Here is a 21,662-nt window from a genome sequence, read left to right on the forward strand (position 1 = left end):
TGATATATTTGATATCAAAAGACACGAGGTTGAGATTTTATTTATCATCCAACATCATTCTTTCAACTTTTTCAATTTGTAGACAGTAATTAGCAGTGTCTTCAGTGTAAAAAGTACTGCAAACAGCTTCAGTAGCAGAGCCATTAGTGATGTCATTTGATTGTGACGTCATGGTAACCAGTGATGTCACAATGGTCTGCAAAGCATTGTGATGTAATTTCATTGCAGCGATATCTACAGTGTAGATATCGCTTGATCTCATCCAAGCGATATCTCCTGTGGGAGCCAGTTTTGGATGATAAATCTTCATATCACATTGTTATCTAAAAATTCTTTACATCTGAAAGTGTCCATTGAGCTTTCTTAACATTGATATCACAGGACTCCATAGTCATAATTATATATTCTTCCATCCTAAAATGTAGTTTTTACCTTTCAACCTCTTTAGTACAACATAGCTAACACTGTCACTGTATAAAATCCCAATTGCTGCTTTCTGATGGCATTCCGTACCTTAAAAGTATGTCATCATAGCTCAGTGCTCCAACAATACTATACTGATACCATTCCCCTCCTTCCCAGCACACATATCAGAGCTTAGAGATATCCACACCAACACATTTACTATTTTCAGGGCAGATCAGTGACAATAGAGTTGTCCCACCACCCATCCCTAGCCCTCCATTAGACCAGGGGAACACTGGAGATGTAATTTACACAGAACAGACCAATATTTACTTGAAACCCCATCTGAGATCTCTCCATGCCTCTCAAACACGCCACACAAACATGTATAATCACAAAACTAAAGATGAGCATCTTTCTGCATGGACAGTCAATACGATGGGGGGTCAACACAAATGTGTTTTGGAAAAATTCCCCAAATTCCAAAATAGTTTTCGTCTATGATTTTAATTATGTAAGACAGGTATACCTATATGTGGTTGTTAAAGTAATGTGATATATTTGAGTAGGATGTTTCAGTTGCTTGACCTTCAAAGGGACAACCATGTTGTCTTTTGGTTTCAAAAGAAATAATCCTATTTAGAAAACAATGCTTCATTTTGGCAGTGAGTGAGTGAGTGAGTGAGTGAGTGAGAGAGTGGACATGACATGGGTACCAATGTTGGGAACTAAACCTTTGCTTTGGTGGAAGCTTCAACCACTTGGCTACCCAACCACATAACATGAGTAATTAACATTTCACATATACATTTTACATCAAAAGCCAGAGAATAATCAGTCTTGATTATCTGCCGAAACAGATTCCATTGAGTGTAAAAGGTTAAATAGTGGTGACAAATATATGAATGGATCACTGACAATCAGTGAAAACACCATGTGTTCGTGAAAAGGGTAAGCATGTCCTGCTTTACTGCTAATTGTCTGCCTTCAAGTACAGAAAGATTTTCTAATTCTTTTATTAACAAAATATATTTATTAACATTATTAAGCATCGATGATGATGATAAAATCATCCTGCTTCAAGGTAAATAATTCATTAAAAGTCTTGACATCCACATTTTGCAAATGTTCTACAAAACAATAAGTAGATACAAGTGATATTAAATTATGTTTGAGTGACCCAGATCACACATCTACTTCAAACAACACCTAAAGCCTTTAGAACCAAGCAGACTTAACATATCATAAATAATCAGTACATATTGAGTAAATATCTTCAGTGGCGAACACAGTGTTTTAATATATAAATCAGTCTAAATGATCCTGGACACAAGAGGTCAATCTAGGCTTAAGATAAGGCAGCCATTTGTCATAGTGAATGTGACAGGGAGATACTTGATGAAATGTCCATAGAAGATATAGACTACAGATAGTGCTGATCTCTGGGCCCCATTCCATAAAGCAATCTTAGCGCTAAGACGACTGTAACTCCCATGCATTAACATAGATTTACGACAACTGTAGCGCTAGGATCACTTTGTGGAAGAGGTGCTGGACCGTGGTGTTGGGTGTGGTTGGATGCAAGATAGGGTGTGGTAAATACCTACTCTCTTTTTAGTTAGGGATGTTTTTTGCTGATAGTGGAAGGCTAATGGTGATAGAGTTTGTTTGTTTGTTGTTTAAAGCAACACTCAGCAATATTCCAGCTATATGACGGCAGTCAGTAAACAATCAAGTCTGGACCAGACAATCCAGTGATTGACATCATAAGCATCAATTCACACAATTGGGACACGATGACATGCATCAACCAAGTCAGAAAGTCTGACCACCCGATCCCATTAGTCATCTCTTAAGACAGGCATAGTCGCCTTTTACAGCAAGCATGGGTTCCTATTCTACCACAGATCTTCAGGGGTCTAATGTTAATAGAGACACACGATGGAAGCCCCCACTGAAATTGCATCTAGTCCACAGGTATTGCTTAAAAATGAAATACTAGAAAGGTGAGATTGGTGTTGTATGGGTGAATATGGAACCCTGAGTTTGTTCTGGGGCTGGGGCTGGGGCTGGGGCTGGGGCTGGGTGTTTGGGCTTATACAAAAGGGGCAATAGAGACACTTTATAGAAGTGTTTCTGGAGTAATGGACAAGGAACAAACAAACATAGTTTTGAGTCTGCATTCAAGATCCAAGAGTGTGTGTCCTGCAGATCTATACTTGATGGAAGAGATACATAGGATATAGTCTAAGGATATACAGTCCTGGTGCTTTGAGAATGTGATTATGAGTTGGTAGTTACAGCTGGTTATCAAAGAAGACACAATTTATGGATAACAACTTCTTTAATTATTGTAAAGGCGATGTTTTAGTATAGATCCTTATACCATTGTCAAGCAGGACTGTGTCCTGCTTGACAACGGCATAATGATCTTTTCCGAAACATCACCATTACAGAAGTCCTGCTTGACAATGGTATAAGGATCTATAATGAAATAAATTGAAATAATTTGAAATAATTAAAGAAGTTGTTATCCATAAATTGTGTCTACTTTGTCATCCATTAACTTCTAAGTAATGCCAATTACTGGTTATGTATACCAGATGACGTTACTTCATAACCATGGTTCGTTAATACAGAAATTTGTTAATCAAAACAAATTTGGTATGAAAGCTACCATCCAGATTAACAGTGTTTGACATACAGCACTTCCCACCTACCTCAGATGCGTGAATTATTACCAACAGTGAACGTGCTACCCCAAGTCCTGTGAGAGTCATCTGATGAAGACCTAGCTCATTGTGAGCGAGTCCTACACTCTTCCTGATCAGGTGGCTCATTGACTCACAGTGTATGTATAGGCCATAATAAGCACCTACACATACGGGGGCATGACGACTCTGACTCAGGTTGTGTCCCATGCATGGCTTGTTTCACTTTCATTAAAACTGTTCTGTGATGTCACAAAATGTTCTTTCAACCACAGTGTAGACAATTTGTTTCTTTTTACCAAATAAAGTTTCCAGAGTGTTGGCAAGAGCAGTTTGCCAGCTTTGCTCATAAACAATAAGGTTAATTTAGATAAACAAGAGTTTGGTTGTGTGTTGAGATTAGATTTCTTCATGAATTATTGTCTAATCAATTTTCCTGTTGGCATTTTATTCTTTTTGTGGGTGAATGGTTTGACTGATGAGAAAATATTAAAAGTCAACGGCAGAGAATAACCTAGTCTGTCTAAGAATAATCATGAGGAAGAGAATTTATGGATGTCAACTTCTTCATTATGAGGAACACAATGTTTTGGTGTATATACTTTCTCCTTCATCAGGTGAATGAATGATATGAGACAGAGAGAATATATATGTACATGTGAGAACAACAAAAGTAATAAGATAACAAAAGGTAGAAATAAATTCTCTTCCTTATGCGTATCACTTCTAAATGCCTTTCAAAGACTAGAGACTAACGAGTCTTGATTATCTCCTGAGCAAATTCCATTGGTCATAAAAGGTAAAATAGCAGTAAAAATTACATGAAAGGTTCACTGAAAAATCAGTGATCAAATTTCTTTTCTTAACTTTATATTCTACTTCTTTCATTTTACCATTCAATGAAAATAACTACCGGGTATATTAAGTTTTAAAAAATTCCTTAATAAAACAAATTCCATCACACTAGACATAAAGCATCTATTTCAGGATACACTGTAATTGCAAACAATATCCTTGAAAAGTGTCAAAAGATAATTTGCTAAAAAAAGAAACCACCCAAAATGAAAGCAAGTGATGGGCTGTTGATAATCTCTGAGTGTAAACATACCTCACATCAACAAGATGTGTGACAAGCCAACTGTGGAAAGGAAGATCAGATTGAACAAAAGACAGATCTGAAATCTTGTCATGACAAAGACCTACTGTGACATACCTCAGTTAGTTATTGCACTGTATTATTTCAGAGACTCCCACAATCCACACATGACGGGATGAATAGCTGAGTCATATTATCATCAAAGCTCCATCGCAGGGTCATCAGAGGTGCACTGTAAAGAGAATAGATCAAAACATTACCAGCCATAACTCACTTCACAAACATTCCGACAATTTGGTTCAATTTCATGGTGACCCGATAGAAGTAATATTCGCCAAGCTTCATCCCAGGTTGTCATGGGTACAGTGTATCCTTGAAAGCACACCACCCATAAGTCACCTTACAAGAATTTACACAATCTGGATCAATTTCATGGTGAGTTGGTGATGGTATCCACAAAGCTCCATCACTGTTTTTTTTGTTTGGCATATATGAGGAAACTACAACAAAAACAACCACCTGTGATTCCTTTAACACAGTTGGGTTGTTCTGCTTCAATTTCACAGTAAACTGAAAAAAGTTGGGGCAACTATTTGCTGTAACAAAAGCTGAGTGTTGAAGTTCTAATACAGTGGCTGTAATATCAGCCCCATTCAAGACCGAGATGGCAAACATGCTGGTATCTTGAATGGACGACTGAAGCCTCTTGATGTCACGGGGTCTCTCTACAGAGCACAGGGTAGAATGCCTTTGTCAGACTCAATACAAATAGCCTTTAAAAAGAATCCGTCTGAATAGAACTGGTGCAGGGTTAGGTTCGGACAATTGTGAATAGGGAAGAGGAGTCTTTAACAGCTTCAGCCCTAATTGTCACAGTTTGGGCACAAATGTCACCTGTTGTAGAACCCAAGCAAAGTGTGGACACATTTTCCCTCTTGAGGAAAAGATAAGTTGAAATGAGACTCTGATTGACAGAAGATGTTTTGTCAGCGGAATGTTCAATACCTCTTGTGGTTTGTTGACAATGGTCATGCTGGCGTATCTGACCTTGTGTGATGAGAGGAAACTGTGTGTCCTATATTGTCCTATATTGTCCTATTGTGTGTCCTATATTGCCCTCAGAGTGATAACGTATGTGGTATAGGGTTAAAGAGGAAATAAATAAATTGAAAAAAAATATCTATAGCACAATTATTAATTGCATAAAAATAACTTTGATCAACACAATCAATATTTTTAGGAATTTGTGGAATTGTTTCATTTGACATAAAGTCTAGTTTCCATACTGTTACAATGTGCTATATTACCAATATATCAAAACTGATGGAAAAATATTTTAAATATTCCCCATCATATCATGGTTCCATTTATCTGATATTAAATGTAGGAGATCAAATTTGAATAGGAGATCTGATTGATTGGGCAAATAATCCTTAATTATAATCATGTTAAGAACATGTGAGAACAAGGCAATAGGCCACAGAATAAACATAATTTTAAGTGCAAATCAGCTTTAAATATAGTCTCCATTCAAACGGCTTACATCTACTGTTACTATACAACTGCCGGATACTAACAAGCCAAATTAAACAGCCAGTTTATCCATCTGTGTGAATCATGAAGAGTACATCTTCACAGGACAATTGGCCCACGCACGACATATTACAGCATGTCCACACACACACACGCCCACCATGGAGTTGCCAGTTGGCCCAGGGTGGTGTCAGGTGGAGAGCACAATGGCTATAATTAGAGGTTGTTGTCGCTGAAGGTGCTCTATTGTCGTTGATGGTGCTCTATCTCCCACATGGGGGCAGTGCAGGCCAGGGGTGCAGGATCTGAATACCATGTACTTCAAGAATATACCTGAATGTGAGATCTACGACTCGGTGTATAAGACGACCCCCCTTCTTAACCCCCTCATTTTAGGTACGAAAAACTCGCTTTATACACAGGGATATACGGTAGTTATGTGTTGAAGGGGAAGAACAGATTTAGATTTTCCAAACCTAGCAGGGATACAGATTTGGGGGGAAAAAAGGAGGAGTGCATTTGGGGGTTTGGCAATTTGAGTTTTGTAATCTCGTTATCTTGTTGAAAATATATCACCAAATGAGTTACTCACAGCGTTGATGTTTATTCACTTTTAGTATACCTGATCAGTGGTAATATTTCGGAATTGATTAATGCTCTCTGAATCCATGTGTGAAATCTTGGACTCTTAATCATAAATTACCCTAGTTTATAAGACAACATACAACTTTATGGTCAACAACTTCTGGTTCATTGCATTGAGCGATGTTTTGATGTAGATTCTTACACCGTTATCAAGATGGAGTGACTACAACCAAGTGTAAAAATCTAGATCGAGATCTAGTTGTTACCATAAAGCTATATGTTGTCTGATTTACCCACCAACGTCTAAAATGCCAATCAAACAGTTATGTCTGAAGACAAACTGCAGATAAATTAAAATTGTGTCTTGTGCATTCAAGACATTTTAATACCTAAACTTACGCAGATTTTCTGCAGGTGTATTCCAGCACTGAAACATTGCAACAATAAACTGAAAACTAACATCCACAGGTATATAGTTCTCTGTCATCAATATTCTACCTGTACTAAGTGCCACCTGACAACCTCCCTGGGAGACCTGCTGCACCTGCATGTGGCACAACACTAGGTAAACAAGTCCCACAACAGCACACAGTCTTGCTCTCACTATCAACCACTGGCTCATCAGGTCAAAGCCTTATCGTATAACAGGTTCCTGTAATATGGCCGATTAGGAGTAAGTTATCATCCAGAGATATTTTATTGACTTTATCTACTGGATGATATTACCCACTTTTAACATAACATACTAACATCAAAATTTGAAGTTAATTTCCCGAAAACAATTAAACAATATAAGTATTATGAATGCTTACTAAAAGCTAGCTCCTTCAGCTTTCATTGCTTTCATTTCTCTGTTCTCTATGCATGTATCCTATATTAATATACATCACAAAAATAGAAATATAGGGCTTGGCAAAAAGGAAACAATAATAATCAGGTATAGAAAGTTTAATTTCATGATAAAACATTGTTCTATCCTGACATCATTTTAAGAGATTTGAACATGCGCTCCAAACTTGATGACGTTGTTTATTGAATGACATTATTTTTGAAAGGGGAGTGTCTAAGAGATTGTTCCCCATAGATGTAGCTGGGCAGAACAGATAAATGCAATGGCTGAACGATTGCATTCAAAAGCAGGAGAGATATGACAATCGGTCTTGGGAGAAAAGGTACAGGTAATTGACATGATGATTGTGAAAATATGTGGGGAATACCCACCTGTGCATAAAATGGACATGTCTGACATTGCCGAGGTCGGATTCTATTGAGGGAGTCATCGTTGTGTGATTGAGTGAGTGAGTATGGTTTTACACCGTTTTTAGCAATATTCCAGCAATATCATGGTGGAGGACAGCAGAAATGGGCTTCACACATTGTACCCATATCGGGAATCGAACCCGGGTCTTCGGCATGACGAGTGAAGGCTTTAACCACTAGGCCCCCCCACCGCCCCGAGAGTCATCATTATTAATATACCGGTAAATATTTTTAAAGCTTGTACATTTCATCATCATCCTTAAAGAGGCTGTACATAATGTTGATATCTTATATAAGAAATATACAACTCTTGGTCATTGTTTATCGTACAATAAAACACTGCAGGGAGAATAAACCCAATCGGTGATATGGCCCTCATGGTTTATCTCCCTGCAGTGTTTTATTGTACGAGAAACAACTCCACTCGTTTATTTCTTAAATAAAGTTTTATGATATACGTCATCTTGTACTTACAGTTATCCTGAATTCAGTGTTCAAATCCAACAGTATAAATTATTATCCAACACAGCATTGACTTCCCAACTCATTTAGATATCAACATACAGAGTGTACAGTATCTCAGATCTTGTGTGACCAAACTGTACCAATATCTCCTCCATGTTTGTGTACAGAGAGGTGCGTCAGGCGAGACATGTTCAGCAATAATGACATCCTCGGTCAAACACTCACGGTGACTGTACTGTTCTATGTACAGCATAAATATTATGAAAACAGTCATAACATCTTTCACATGTACACATAACTGTTGTCACTGCCTATTCATGGTCATGTAGAGCCGAGTGACTTGTTCCGGCAATGCACCGACATTTGTATTACAGAACTGGACAATGATTTCAACAGTAAACAACTTGACTTACTCCCGATCCATTGATAAGTTAACACAGTTGGCTAATGTATGTGTATACATACTGAGGAGATATGCTGAATACCCCTACCCTACCAACAATACCTGCTATTTCATACTGTGTTAAGATCTCAGTAAGCTTAAGACATTAATCATTTCATACCTGTAGCGGGCCTGTGATAATATCGGTGTGATGACTTCCTTGATAGAAGTGTTGATAATATCTCCGAAATCGGAAACCTGTGGTAATAAGAAGGGCTACGCAAAGGTAGGGGTAATTGATTACCAACCAAATTACTTACATGCAAACTAGAGATTGTTATCATTTGTTATGTGTTAAAGCCCAACTGTTATTTCATCCAGTCAAATTAAAAAAACATTTTATTACCGCAATATGAATGGGATTATTATTTCAGTAAACATACGCAAGTTGTAATAATTACATGGTGACATGAAAACACTAAAACTGCTTTTTTGTTTTGGAAGACGTCCTTCATATCCCACTCTAAAGATGGCATGACAGATTAACTATGGTATTATGAAAGAATTGTGAGGCCCTTAACTTCTTTTGAGTAGTATATGAAAGAGCCCTTCTGTAAATATATCATTATGAATTAAGGTTTGAAGTTGTGTTTGTTTACATTCATCATCTGATGAAGACAGTGTCTCACGTGAGCAAATTTCATGATGTGCAGAGTCAGTTGATGAATGTCAACAAAGACAACTTCAATCCTCATATTGACAGATATATAAATCATAAAACATCCGATCCATTTAAACACCAAACTTTAATTATTTCAAGTAAACTATATTAACGCAGAGAGCCCCAAAAACATTGGCGAAATATGCAATAGGCCTAAAGCAGTTTTAGCATGGCAGAATTATGCATAACATACATGCTACAGTTCTTATACTAATAACTGTGGTGCTAGACTGGAAAATTGGTCGTTTATATGCATGCTACATGGTTGTACTTAGCCACCTATGATTATGTGACAACAGAGTAAAATCAAGCATTATAGCTTTTGTCTGTTTGTTTGTTGTTTAATGCTACACTCAGCAATATTCCATCTATATGACAGCAGTCTGTAAATAATCAAGTCTGGACCAGACAATCCAGTGATTGACATCATGAGCATCAGTCTACGCAATTGGGATACGATGACATGCATCAACCAAGTCAGTGAGCCTGACCACCCGATCCCTTTAGTCACCTCTTATGACAAGCATTGTCACCTTTTACGGCAAGCATGGGTTGCTGAAGACCTATTCCATGCCGGATCTTCATGGGTCGCATTATAGCTGTCAAGGCATTATAGCTATCAAGGCATTATAGCTATCAAGGCATTATAGCTATCAAGGCATTACAGCTATCAAGGCATTACAGCTATCAATGCATTATAGCTATCAAGGCATTACAGCTATCAAGGCATTACAGCTATCAATGCATTATAGCTATCAAGGCATTACAGCTATCAAGGTATTATAGCTATCAATGCATTATAGCTATCAAGGCATTACAGCTATCAAGGTATTATAGCTGTCAAGGCATTATAGCTATCAAGGTATTATAGCTGTCAAGGCATTACAGCTATCAATGCATTACAGCTATCAAGGTATTATAGCTCTTAAGGACTGTCAAATTTTGTATTGAGGTAAAGTTGTAGCATAAAACTGATACTTGAATGAAGGTTTTGTTGATGGTATGTTTCGTAGACATATGTTTAGATTCTTGCTAAATTTTCTGTGTCAAGTTTTTGAACAGATAACATGTATAATGTTTTTTAAATTTTACTAGAGGATCTTTGGGTGTTTACATATTACTTGTCCAAGACTGTACAGAAGAACACCAAGTGTCATCAGTGTTATTTCCATGCATTACCTTTGTGGATGTTGAAATTGGAGATTCAGTGTGACTGCCTGTGTGTACCGTGAGTGGAGTGGAGCGGAGCGGAGTGGAGTGGGTAGTGGGGTGAAGCAGAGTAGGGGGAATGTGGAGTGGAGCAGAGCTGAGTGGAGAAAATGTGGAGTGAAGTGGGGTGGCTGGAGCAGTGAGGAGTGGGGTGGAGTGGAGTGAATGTGTAGTGAAGTGGAGAGATTGTAGAATGGAGTGGAGAGGACTGCTATGTGGAGAGGAGTAAATTGGAGGAAATGCGAAGAGGAGGGATTGTGGAGTGGAATGGAATGGAGGAATGTGGAGTGGAGTGGAATGGAGGAATGTGGAGTGGAATGGAATGGAGGAATGTGGAGTGGTGTTGAATGGAGGAATGTGGAGTGGAGTGGAATGGAGGAATGTGGAGTGGAATGGAATGGAGGAATGTGGAGTGGTGTTGAATGGAGGAATGTGGAGTGGTGTGGAATGGAGGAATGTGGAGTGGAATGGAATGGAAGAATGTGGAGTGGAATGGAATGGTGGAATGTGGAGTGGAATGGAATGGTGGAATGTGGAGTGGAATGGAATGGAGGAATGTGGAGTGGAATGGAATGGAGGAATGTGGAGTGGTGTGGAATGGAGGAATGTGGAGTGGAATGGAATGGTGGAATGTGGAGTGGAGAGGAATGGAGGAATGTGAAATGGAATGGAATGGTGGAATGTGGAGTGGTGTGGAATGGAGGAATGTGGAGTGGTGTGGAATGGAGGAATGTGGAGCGGAGTGGAATGTGGAGTGGAGTGGAATGGAATGTGGAGTGGTGTGGAATGGAGGAATGTGGAGTGGTGTGGAATGGAGGAATGTGGAGTGGTGTGGAATGTGGGGTGGAATGTGGAGTGGAGTGGAGGAATGTGGAGTGGAGTTGAATGTGGAGTGGTGTGGAATGGAAGAATGTGGAGTGGAGTGGAGGAATGTGGAGTGGATTTGAATGGAGGAATGTGGAGTGGAGTTGAATTGAGGAATGTGGAGTGGTGTGGAATGGAGGAATGTGGAGTGGTGTGGAATGGTGGAATGGTGTGGAATGGTGGATTGTGGAGTGGTGTGGAATGTGGAGTGGTGTGGAATGTGGAGTGGAGTGGAATGGAGGAATGTGGAGTGGTGTGGAATGGAGGAATGTGGAGTGGAATGGAGGAATGTGGAGTGGTGTGGAATGGAGGAATGTGGAGTGGTGTGGAATGGTGGAATGTGGAGTGGAATGGAGGAATGTGGAGTGATGTGGAATGGAGGAACGTGGAGTGGAATGGAATGGAGGAATGTGGAGTGGAGTGGAATGGAGGAATGTGGAGTGGTGTTGAATGGAGGAATGTGGAGTGGTGTGGAATGGAGGAATGTGGAGTGGAGTGGAATGGAGGAATGTGGAGTAGATGGGCAAAGAGTGGACTGGAGTGGACGGAACGTGGAGTGGAGCAGAGAGAATGTGGAATGAAGTGGAGCGGAGTTAAGTGGAGAAAAAAAAAGAGGGGAATGTGGAGTTAAGTGGAGTGGAGGAATGTTGAGTGGGGGTGGAGCTGAGCAGAGCACAGTGGAGCTAATGTGAGGGCGGAGTGGAGTAGAGTAAAATGATTAAGAGAAATGAATAATTGTTACCAAAAACTCCCTCCCCCCAAGCCCCCCCCAATGTTAGGTCCATGAAATAAGATATATAAACATTTCATCACAAATTAATTTTTATAGGTAATTTTGTAAATCTGTTAATCATAAATGATATTAAAAACAGTGCCTTCAGTATATATATATATATATATATGGTGCTTACTGTACCACCAAACAAGTGCTTGATAAGTGTTTTTTAACTCTTATTTGGGGGTCAGATGGTCCAGCTCTGTGACTTGGTCGATTACGTGTATAGTCATTCTACCCTGATGCCGTTGATCATTGCTCATGCCTTCAGTCACTGGTTTGCCTGGTCCAGACTCAATTATTGACAGGCTGTGGTATATATGGGTTATTACTGACTGCACTCCTTAAACAACACTCGTCGCTATATGGCTGAAATAATGCCAATGCGCCGTTCAGTTTTAACTCACCCACTCCTTAAACAACATTCACTTACTGAACCCCACACACACATTGTGAAGCATAGGAGAAACCTTCCTGGCAACACTATTGTCACACAGGCATCCAACACTTGTATATAGCAGAAGATAAAGTTGAAGGAATCCTCGATGCAAGGCAGGTGGTAACCCTGCAGTTAATAATAGACTGAGAATGTCTTTCATCTTGATTTATGACATACAAGTGATGTGAAAATTATTCAGTGGTTATAAAACCATATATTTTGAAAACACTGAACAGACCAGGTGTCTTGGACAAAAAACATCTTAACACCAAACAATTTTGGTGTGAGTGAGTGAGTGAGTGAGTGAGTGAGTGAGTGAGTGAGCGATAAAATCTTATATAATGAAGCATAGTCAGCAGATCCTGTCATGGATGTAAATTTTTCTCATGGAATTCAAAGAAAAGATTTTAAAAAATTTAAACAAAAGAATTGAGATGAAAACAATATTTGTGATACTTGAAGTTGTGATTCATCCTTCATTACTTGATGCTGGAGAGATTCAAGTCATGTCAGAACAACGTATGTCTCCTAGTTGATGTAACCTTGTGATTGTGTGCTCGGATTCCAACTAAATATATTCCCTGCAGAGAGGCGATATCTACTTACATATATAAGATAGCTACACGATAAATCGCAAACAACAATGAAGAACAAAGTGTGGTTTATTTCACGATAAAACATTGTTCTGTCATGACATCATTTCTGGAGATTCGAGATTATGCGGGAAATATCCACTTGTGCATAAATTGGACTTCTCCGACATTGAGATTCTATTAAGGGAGTCCTTAAAGAGGCTGTACATCATGTTGATATCTCATATAAGAAATATACGACTCGTGGAGCAAGGAATATAAATCTTTTTGATGGCAGGGAATAAAAACACTGAGCCATAGTTTGTGTTTCGTCGTCATAGGCATAACTTAGTGAGATTACTTACAGGTTCTGTTGTTGCCATGTTGTAAGATGAGCAGGTTTGTTACTCAGATCCTCTTGTTCCCTGCAGAGATTCAGCGACTGTGACCCCTCCTTGCCCCCATATGTCTGCCTCCAATGGGGATTTAATTACCCAATGTCTGCCTCCCAAGGGGATAGCAGTACCCAATGTCTGTCTCCCTGTGGAGATTTCAGTACCTAATGCCTGTCTCCCAAGGGGATTTCATAACCAGTGCCTGTCTTCCCTTGGGGATACCAGGATGGCACAGGTCCCCAATACCGAACACTTGTCTTCCCTTGGGGATACCAGGAAGACAAAGGTACCACGTACCAAACACTTGTCTTCCCTTGGGGATACCAGGAAGACAAAGGTCCCCAATACCGAACACTTGTCTTCCCTTGGGGATACCAGGATGGCATAGGTCCCCAATACCGAACACTTGTCTTCCCTTGGGGATACCAGGAAGACAAAGGTCCCCAATACCGAACACTTGTCTTCCCTGGGGGATACCAGGATGGCATAGGTCCCTAATACCGAACACTTGTCTTCCCTTGGGGATACCAGGAAGACAAAGGTCCCCAATACCGAACACTTGTCTTCCCTTGGGGATACCAGGAAGACAAAGGTCCCCCGTACCAAACACTTGTCTTCCCTTGGGGATACCAGGAAGACAAAGGTCCCCAATACCGAACACGTGTCTTCCCTTGGGGATACCAGGATGGCATAGGTCCCTAATACTGAACACTTGTCTTCCCTTGGGGATACCAGGATGGCATTGGTCCCCAATACCGAACACTTGTCTTCCCTTGGGGATACCAGGATGGCATAGGTCCCTAATATCTAACACTTGTCTTCCCTTGGGGATACCAGGATGGCATTTGTCCCTAATACCGAACACTTGTCTTCCCTTGAGGATACCAGGAAGACAGAGGTCCCCAATACCGAACACTTGTCTTCCTTTGGGGATACCAGGAAGACAGAGGTCCCTAATACCAAACACTTGTCTTCCCTTGGGGATACCAGGAAGACATAGGTCCCCAATACTAAACACTTGTCTTCCCTTGGGGATACCAGGAAGACATAGGTCCCTAATACCGAACTCATGTCTTCCCTGGGGATACCAGGAAGACAGAGGTTCCCAGTACCTAACACTTGTCTTCCCTTGGGAATACCAAGAAGACAGAGGTCCCCAGTACCTGACACTAGTTTTCCTATGGGATACCAGGAAGGCATATGTCCCCAGTACCTTAACACTTGTCTTCCCTTGGTATCCCAGGAAGACAGAGGTCCCCAGTACCTGACACTAGTTTTCCCTTGGGATACCAGGAAGACAGAGGTCCCTAATACTGAACACTTGTCTTCCCTTGTGGATACCAGGAAGACAGAGGTCCCCAGTACCTGACACTAGTTTTCCCTTGGGATACCAGGAAGGCAAAGATCACCAGTACCTAACACTTGTCTTCCCTTGGTATCCCAGGAAGACAGAGGTTCCCAGTACCTGACACGTGTCTTCCCTTGGGATACCAGGAAGACAGAGGTCCCCCGTACCTAACACTTGTCTTCCCTTGAGGATACCAGGAAGACAGAGGTCCCCAATACCAAACACTTGTCTTCCCTTGGGGATACCAGGAAGACAGAGGTCCCCCGTACCTAACACTTGTCTTCCCTTGGGGATACCAGGAAGACAGAGGTCCCTAATACCGAACACTTGTCTTCCCTTGGGGATACCAGGAAGACAGAGGTCCCCCGTACCTAACACTTGTCTTCCCTTGGGGATACCAGGAAGACAGAGGTCCCCCGTACCTAACACTTGTCTTCCCTTGGGGATACCAGGAAGACAGAGGTCCCCCGTACCTAACACTTGTCTTCCCTTGGGGATACCAGGAAGACAGAGGTCCCTAATACCTAACACTTGTCTTCCCTTGGGGATACCAGGAAGACAGAGGTCCCCCGTACGTAACACTTGTCTTCCCTTGGGGATACCAGGAAGACAGAGGCCCCCCGTACCTAACACTTGTCTTCCCTTGAGGATACCAGGAAGACAGAGGTCCCCCGTACCTAACACTTGTCTTCCCTTGGGGATACCAGGAAGACAGAGGTCCCTAATACCAAACACTTGTCTTCCCTCGGGGATACCAGGAAGACAGAGGTCCCTAATACCGAACACTTGTCTTCCCTTGGGGATACCAGGAAGACAGAGGTCCCTAATACCGAACACTTGTCTTCCCTTGGGGATACCAGGAAGACATAGGTCCCTAATACCGAACTCATGTCTTCCCTGGGGATACCAGGAAGACAGAGGTTCCCAGTACCTAACACTTGTCTTCCCTTGGGAATACCAAGAAGACAGAGGTCCCCAGTACCTGACACTAGTTTTCCTATGGGATACCAGGAAGGCATATGTCCCCAGTACCTTAACACTTGTCTTCCCTTGGTATCCCAGGAAGACAGAGGTCCCCAGTACCTGACACTAGTTTTCCCTTGGGATACCAGGAAGACAGAGGTCCCTAATACTGAACACTTGTCTTCCCTTGTGGATACCAGGAAGACAGAGGTCCCCAGTACCTGACACTAGTTTTCCCTTGGGATACCAGGAAGGCAAAGATCACCAGTACCTAACACTTGTCTTCCCTTGGTATCCCAGGAAGACAGAGGTTCCCAGTACCTGACACGTGTCTTCCCTTGGGATACCAGGAAGACAGAGGTCCCCCGTACCTAACACTTGTCTTCCCTTGAGGATACCAGGAAGACAGAGGTCCCCAATACCAAACACTTGTCTTCCCTTGGGGATACCAGGAAGACAGAGGTCCCCCGTACCTAACACTTGTCTTCCCTTGGGGATACCAGGAAGACAGAGGTCCCTAATACCGAACACTTGTCTTCCCTTGGGGATACCAGGAAGACAGAGGTCCCCCGTACCTAACACTTGTCTTCCCTTGGGGATACCAGGAAGACAGAGGTCCCCCGTACCTAACACTTGTCTTCCCTTGGGGATACCAGGAAGACAGAGGTCCCCCGTACCTAACACTTGTCTTCCCTTGGGGATACCAGGAAGACAGAGGTCCCTAATACCTAACACTTGTCTTCCCTTGGGGATACCAGGAAGACAGAGGTCCCCCGTACGTAACACTTGTCTTCCCTTGGGGATACCAGGAAGACAGAGGTCCCCCGTACCTAACACTTGTCTTCCCTTGAGGATACCAGGAAGACAGAGGTCCCCCGTACCTAACACTTGTCTTCCCTTGGGGATACCAGGAAGACAGAGGTCCCTAATACCAAACACTTGTCTTCCCTTGGGGATACCAGGAAGACAGAGGTCCCTAATACCGAACACTTGTCTTCCCTTGAGGATACCAAGAAGACAGAGGTCCCCAGTACCTGACACTAGTTTTCCTATGGTATACCAGGAAGGCATATGTCCCCAGTACCCGACACTTGTCTTCCCTTGGTATCCCAAGCCGGGACAGATCCCCAGTACCCAGTATTTACATTTATCAGAGAAGTTTTTGCTCTTGGTTTAAACATATTTTAATTCAAGTAGAATATGGACCAGTAAACAAATGGTAATGGCTAATGTGAATACCTCTCCATTACAAGTATTTGAAACTCGGTCTAGTTAACTTTATAGAAACATAATGGAAAAACTCTATAAGTACAACCTAGTAATATTCAAGACTTTCAGTCAAGCAATACACATAATTTCAGAATATCCTTTGCATTAGTTAAGTCATAATGGTGCAAATCTATTGGATACCAAAGTAAATAAGTGGACACACTTCAGGATGGTGGAATCAACACTAAAAGTGCAAGTTTTGTTGCACTACCACTAAGATCTGAGTTTATATCAAACCCTTAGATATAATAAAACAATGAAACAAATGGACATATGAAAAAGTAGTGCAGTTGATCTTCCCATGGATGTCCACAAGAACAAGTAGGGTTTCCTGAAATATGTTGTTCATATTCATGAGCCTTCAAGTTGTGGCAGCCAAGTCGTAGTCGGGAGTGCATCATCTGACCAGGGAGACTATACAAACACCATATAGACTCCCTGATCTGACAGAATCTTGAACCTGAATTTCAATCAACATAGCGTTGGTTTATCATGTTTATTTGTACTATGAGCCTTTTAAATGTCCCTTAATTTACGGCATTACAACATTATCTTGTTTAAGGTGTTTGCAATTTACATGACCATGCATATATAATACATTGATGAATTACTATTATATTAACTTAAATAATTGATTAAACAGTGAATCTGTATATATATCTTGATATATTTGATTGATGCAAATAAAACTAAATATAAACTTTTTTTTCTTTGTTTTCCTTTTGTGGAATTTAGCTTCAGTCAGTCAAATCTGTACCAAACAAAGTAAATCCTCAGGTTCGTAAACACAAGAGGTGGATTGTTACGCATAACTTGTATGCAGCCGACATCATTCAAAATTATCAGTGTAACTTTCAACAATATTAGTGAATGTGCTCTTGTGTCACTGGATTGTCTGGTCCATCATTTTGACTGTCTGACTCCATTGTTTACAAGTGACATGCAGACATCCTATGGCAGGAGAACTGCTGTGCGGCATCCGCCAGCAAACACTTACAATTTTATGCAAATTGTGTGAGAAGCAGGCACTACCATGAGGGTAAAACATCCTTTCCCTTCTCTTGAACACCTGGTGTCATGACTGAGTATCAGCAATCCATTTATATAACGTGGCCATTATGCCTAAAGAAATCTGTTTCAGCAGATAATAGAGACTGATCATCCTCTTGCATTGACGTTTTATATATACTGCAATTGTTGGGGGAAAAAATCTGGTTATCAGAAAAAAAAATCCACTTATGAGATGACTAGTAAAGACAAGATATGATGATGTGTTATGAAGATATATAAGAATTATATTATTTCCTTTCAAGTAACAAGACAATGTGACCATTGATTATATCACAGTCATATCTCCCTGCTAACAACAGAAGACGGGGACAGTCACACAAACAACGTACCTCAGGTTCTCGCACATTCCTTTTCAAAGGAGAATCTGTATTTTGTTATATTTACACAAAGGTTGAACTTCCCACCCTGTGCACAGCTTCTTCACAGAAACTGTGATGTAATCAAACAGGATAGCTTTTCCTTCAGAGACATAAAGTCTGTTTACTATAATCTGGTGAAAAGAATGAATTGTCCATATCACAGAGTACACCCAAACACCAATCTACCAAGTACCCAAGTTGTCTGACACCTGCCTACAAGCCTGTCCTGTCTGACACCCACAACACCTATCTACTAGAAGACTGTCTGACACCTCCAACACCACAAAGCAGAGATACAGCCTATTCCCTTCAGTCAATGAGAGATAAAAAGCAAAATCAAAGTCACCATAGGCCCGTCTGCGAAATACGCTACAGCCCAATGGGACACAAGTAAGATAGGCAGATGGCTATACAAAATTCAACCCAAGTTCCACCAACAGTGATGCTCATATGCAAATGAAAGGAAAGTTGAAGTAGCCATCTCACGCCTCAGACTCGGTCACAAACAGCACCATGATAAGGTATGCCCATCTTGCAATCAGCCCGAACCCATTGCTTACTTGTTACTGGAACGTCAAGACCCAGGCTTTGTTAAAACAAGAATTGCAGTTAGATCCGCTATCTCCTAAAGCCAAGATACTTAATAGCAAAGGCAAAACTAACTATTTCTGAGAGACGGACAGCTACTCTAACGTATATAAACAGAACAGCCAAGGATCAGAAATGAAATCATATCAATATACGAAAAATAAAAATCTTATCAACACAAAAACTAAAATAGATATGTGTACCCTACTCGTAAAACATGTCCCACAGAGGGACAGGTCAGCCGAAATTGCTGAGGCAGAGGGCGACCTCTTAAACACTTAAAGCAGGAACAAACTCAACAACAGCAACAACAGCAACAACAACAACAACACTTCCCCACTACCCTGCTGTCTAATACTTGCTCCAGACCTGCCAGGAAGACCCCTGACTAAAACTTACATACCGGTACTAATCAGATCCCTTTTGACAACAGTGGTACAAAATTCATTTCTTCTCAAAATTGTAGTATTCATTACCATAAGCTCCAGAAACCCCTGATTGGCATATCACTGGCTCATACAAGGAAAAACTATTCCTGACAATATCTACATGACACTTGTTCCAAATCTAAACAAACTATTACAATAGATAAAGAACCATGAACATAGATCAAGTTTACTGTCAGGATGGCAACAGCCGTGATGGCGTGGTCCCATGACAAAGTACATGTGTGTCTGTGGAGGTGTACGGGTGTGGGTATTGGGTATAGAGCTAATGAGGAAATGGTCACCAAAAAGGACCATGATAAAATAATAGGGCTGGGACGAGTCCAAATTTACTACCCATGTACCCATCGCCCTATTACCCTACCCTACCCTCCCCTACCCTACCCGGAACCCACTGTAGGTCTCAGGAGAAGTCTCCAAATGTCCAATTGGGAACTTTTATAGCATAGCCCTGGCAAAACGTATTTAGATACATGTATTAAACAATCTGGTCATGCATACACTGAAGTCGACTTAAGTTATATCATTATTCAACCATATGACAAGTCAGAAGAAATGGGTGCATAGTCAGAAAGAAAAGCAAACATTAGTGACTTGTAGTGTAACCATAGAGTTCTAGATAATTTTAGTCATTAAACAATATATCACGTGACTAACCATGGGTCCGGGTAGTCCTGTGGTTACCCGGATCCTACTCAGTAAAGAAAAGAAAATGCAAAAAAGGGTTATATTTCTTGTTTAGTCCACACGATTATAATGATATGGGGCCGCGTGACCAGGTGTGTGTGTATGGAGGGTAACAGAAGTAACAACAAACATGTGCCACTCAAGGAAGCTATCACCACAACTCCTCTAACATTCCAATCACTCACCTGTAAAGATGTCCAATCTGTAATGTAATTATCCACAGCAGTAATCCTCTGTCAGTGTCCCCTCTGGGTGTAAATGCGTCCTATCAACTCCCTTCAGCTCTACAGTGTGCACCACAACACAGACAACCTGGTCCTGCGTACACACTCCGACACAAACAAGGCCACACCTTGACCCGACACACACACCTCAACGACACTGACGGCCTGGCACGGAACTGGCTGGCCTAGAGCATCTCATCCCAGTAGAGACAGTTGCCAATGTTTGAAGACAAACTCGTAGCTACTTCAACAGATCCACAACACTACCACAGAAGGGCGAATGAACCTGGTTGTCTTCACTGCAGCTTACCTGTCTTAATGAGGTGAGTGAGCTCTCTGTGGATCCAGGTAAAGGTGTACAGTAGGCTCCGTGCGACTCAGCGAGAGACGATCGTCAGGCCTGGGTGAGTTTCAGACATCTGCTGTCTATACCATGGGAAAGTGTACACTGTGGAGAAGAGAGCTGGAGTTCCTATTAACAATAGGAAGTTTTGAAAGGTATATATGTTTTTCATCTGAATACATACACGATTTAGCGTGTTGCGCATTAGCATTTTATAACTGGAATGTGAGATTTACATGGCCGATTTGATTTAATGTGTGAACAGAGAGGACTTGTCTGAATAAAACACATTCTTTCTGATAGTAAACTTCATTATTATGGACATTTGTCGTTTTTTCCATGACACATGACATCACATTGGAATGTCTTCAAAATGGACTGCTGCGCAAGATGGCTGATGGGGCATAAAGTAGTGATCACTCACTCACTCAATCCTCAAACTGCTGCACCATATAGAAGTATTGGATTTATCAACATCAAATATTCTAAAGAGAGAAGTATTGTTTATATCTCTAAGTATATTCATAGACCTTAGTATTCCTATCAATACTTTTTTGTGCTGGAACTGTTTCATATTTTGCATGTAATGCCCAAGAAAGATGATTCATAGCATATACCCAAATATTTGTATGAAGTGGTATTTTTTAAAGTATAGCCTTTATAGGACCATTTTCATGTTTTGATAATTTCCTTCTGTTTTTAATACAATTACATTTGCTGTATCCATATTTACCGTTAAGTTCAATTTTCACAATTTTCTAGTTCCTTGATTTGTTTCCTTAGACCACCAATATGTTTAATATTATTTAGTGATTTTGATGATGAAAAAACTCAAATTGAGGATTCCTTTCAGCTTTTTTCTTTCTGACAAGTTTTGAATCACTATGGACAGCAATAACGCAGTTATATCACAGCAGTCAGCAATATTCCAGTTATATCACAGCAGTCAGCA

The 21,662-nt window shown here is 40.8% G+C and overlaps 3 protein-coding genes across 4 annotated transcripts in view; 2 read left to right on the forward strand and 1 right to left on the reverse strand.

Moving 5' to 3' along the window:
- Positions 1-20,674, reverse strand: part of LOC139454369 (PH domain leucine-rich repeat-containing protein phosphatase 2-like) — a 60,399-nt gene extending 39,725 nt beyond the window's left edge. Inside the window, exons 1-2 of one of the 2 annotated variants that reach the window (XM_071236026.1) lie at positions 20,329-20,674; positions 4,330-4,444 (exon numbers count right to left, since the gene is read on the reverse strand). The gene's annotated coding sequence lies outside the window, so the exon portion shown is untranslated. Of the gene's footprint in view, positions 1-4,329; positions 4,445-8,064; positions 8,127-20,328 lie in introns of those variants that run through there. The other variant, XM_071236027.1, reaches the window with a different exon arrangement.
- On the forward strand, positions 10,648-11,028 carry LOC139453805 (uncharacterized). The gene has a single exon (XM_071235267.1). The coding sequence runs from the start codon at positions 10,648-10,650 to the stop codon at positions 11,026-11,028; it is 381 nt and encodes a 126-aa protein (XP_071091368.1).
- On the forward strand, positions 11,035-11,862 carry LOC139453806 (uncharacterized). The gene has a single exon (XM_071235268.1). The coding sequence runs from the start codon at positions 11,035-11,037 to the stop codon at positions 11,860-11,862; it is 828 nt and encodes a 275-aa protein (XP_071091369.1).
- Positions 20,675-21,662: the final 988 nt, after the last annotated feature.

This window comes from Haliotis cracherodii, unplaced genomic scaffold (genome assembly GCF_022045235.1).
Source record: "Haliotis cracherodii isolate W230 unplaced genomic scaffold, xgHalCrac1.p SCAF_10, whole genome shotgun sequence".
In the NCBI taxonomy this organism is placed as follows: Eukaryota; Metazoa; Mollusca; class Gastropoda; order Lepetellida; family Haliotidae; genus Haliotis; species Haliotis cracherodii.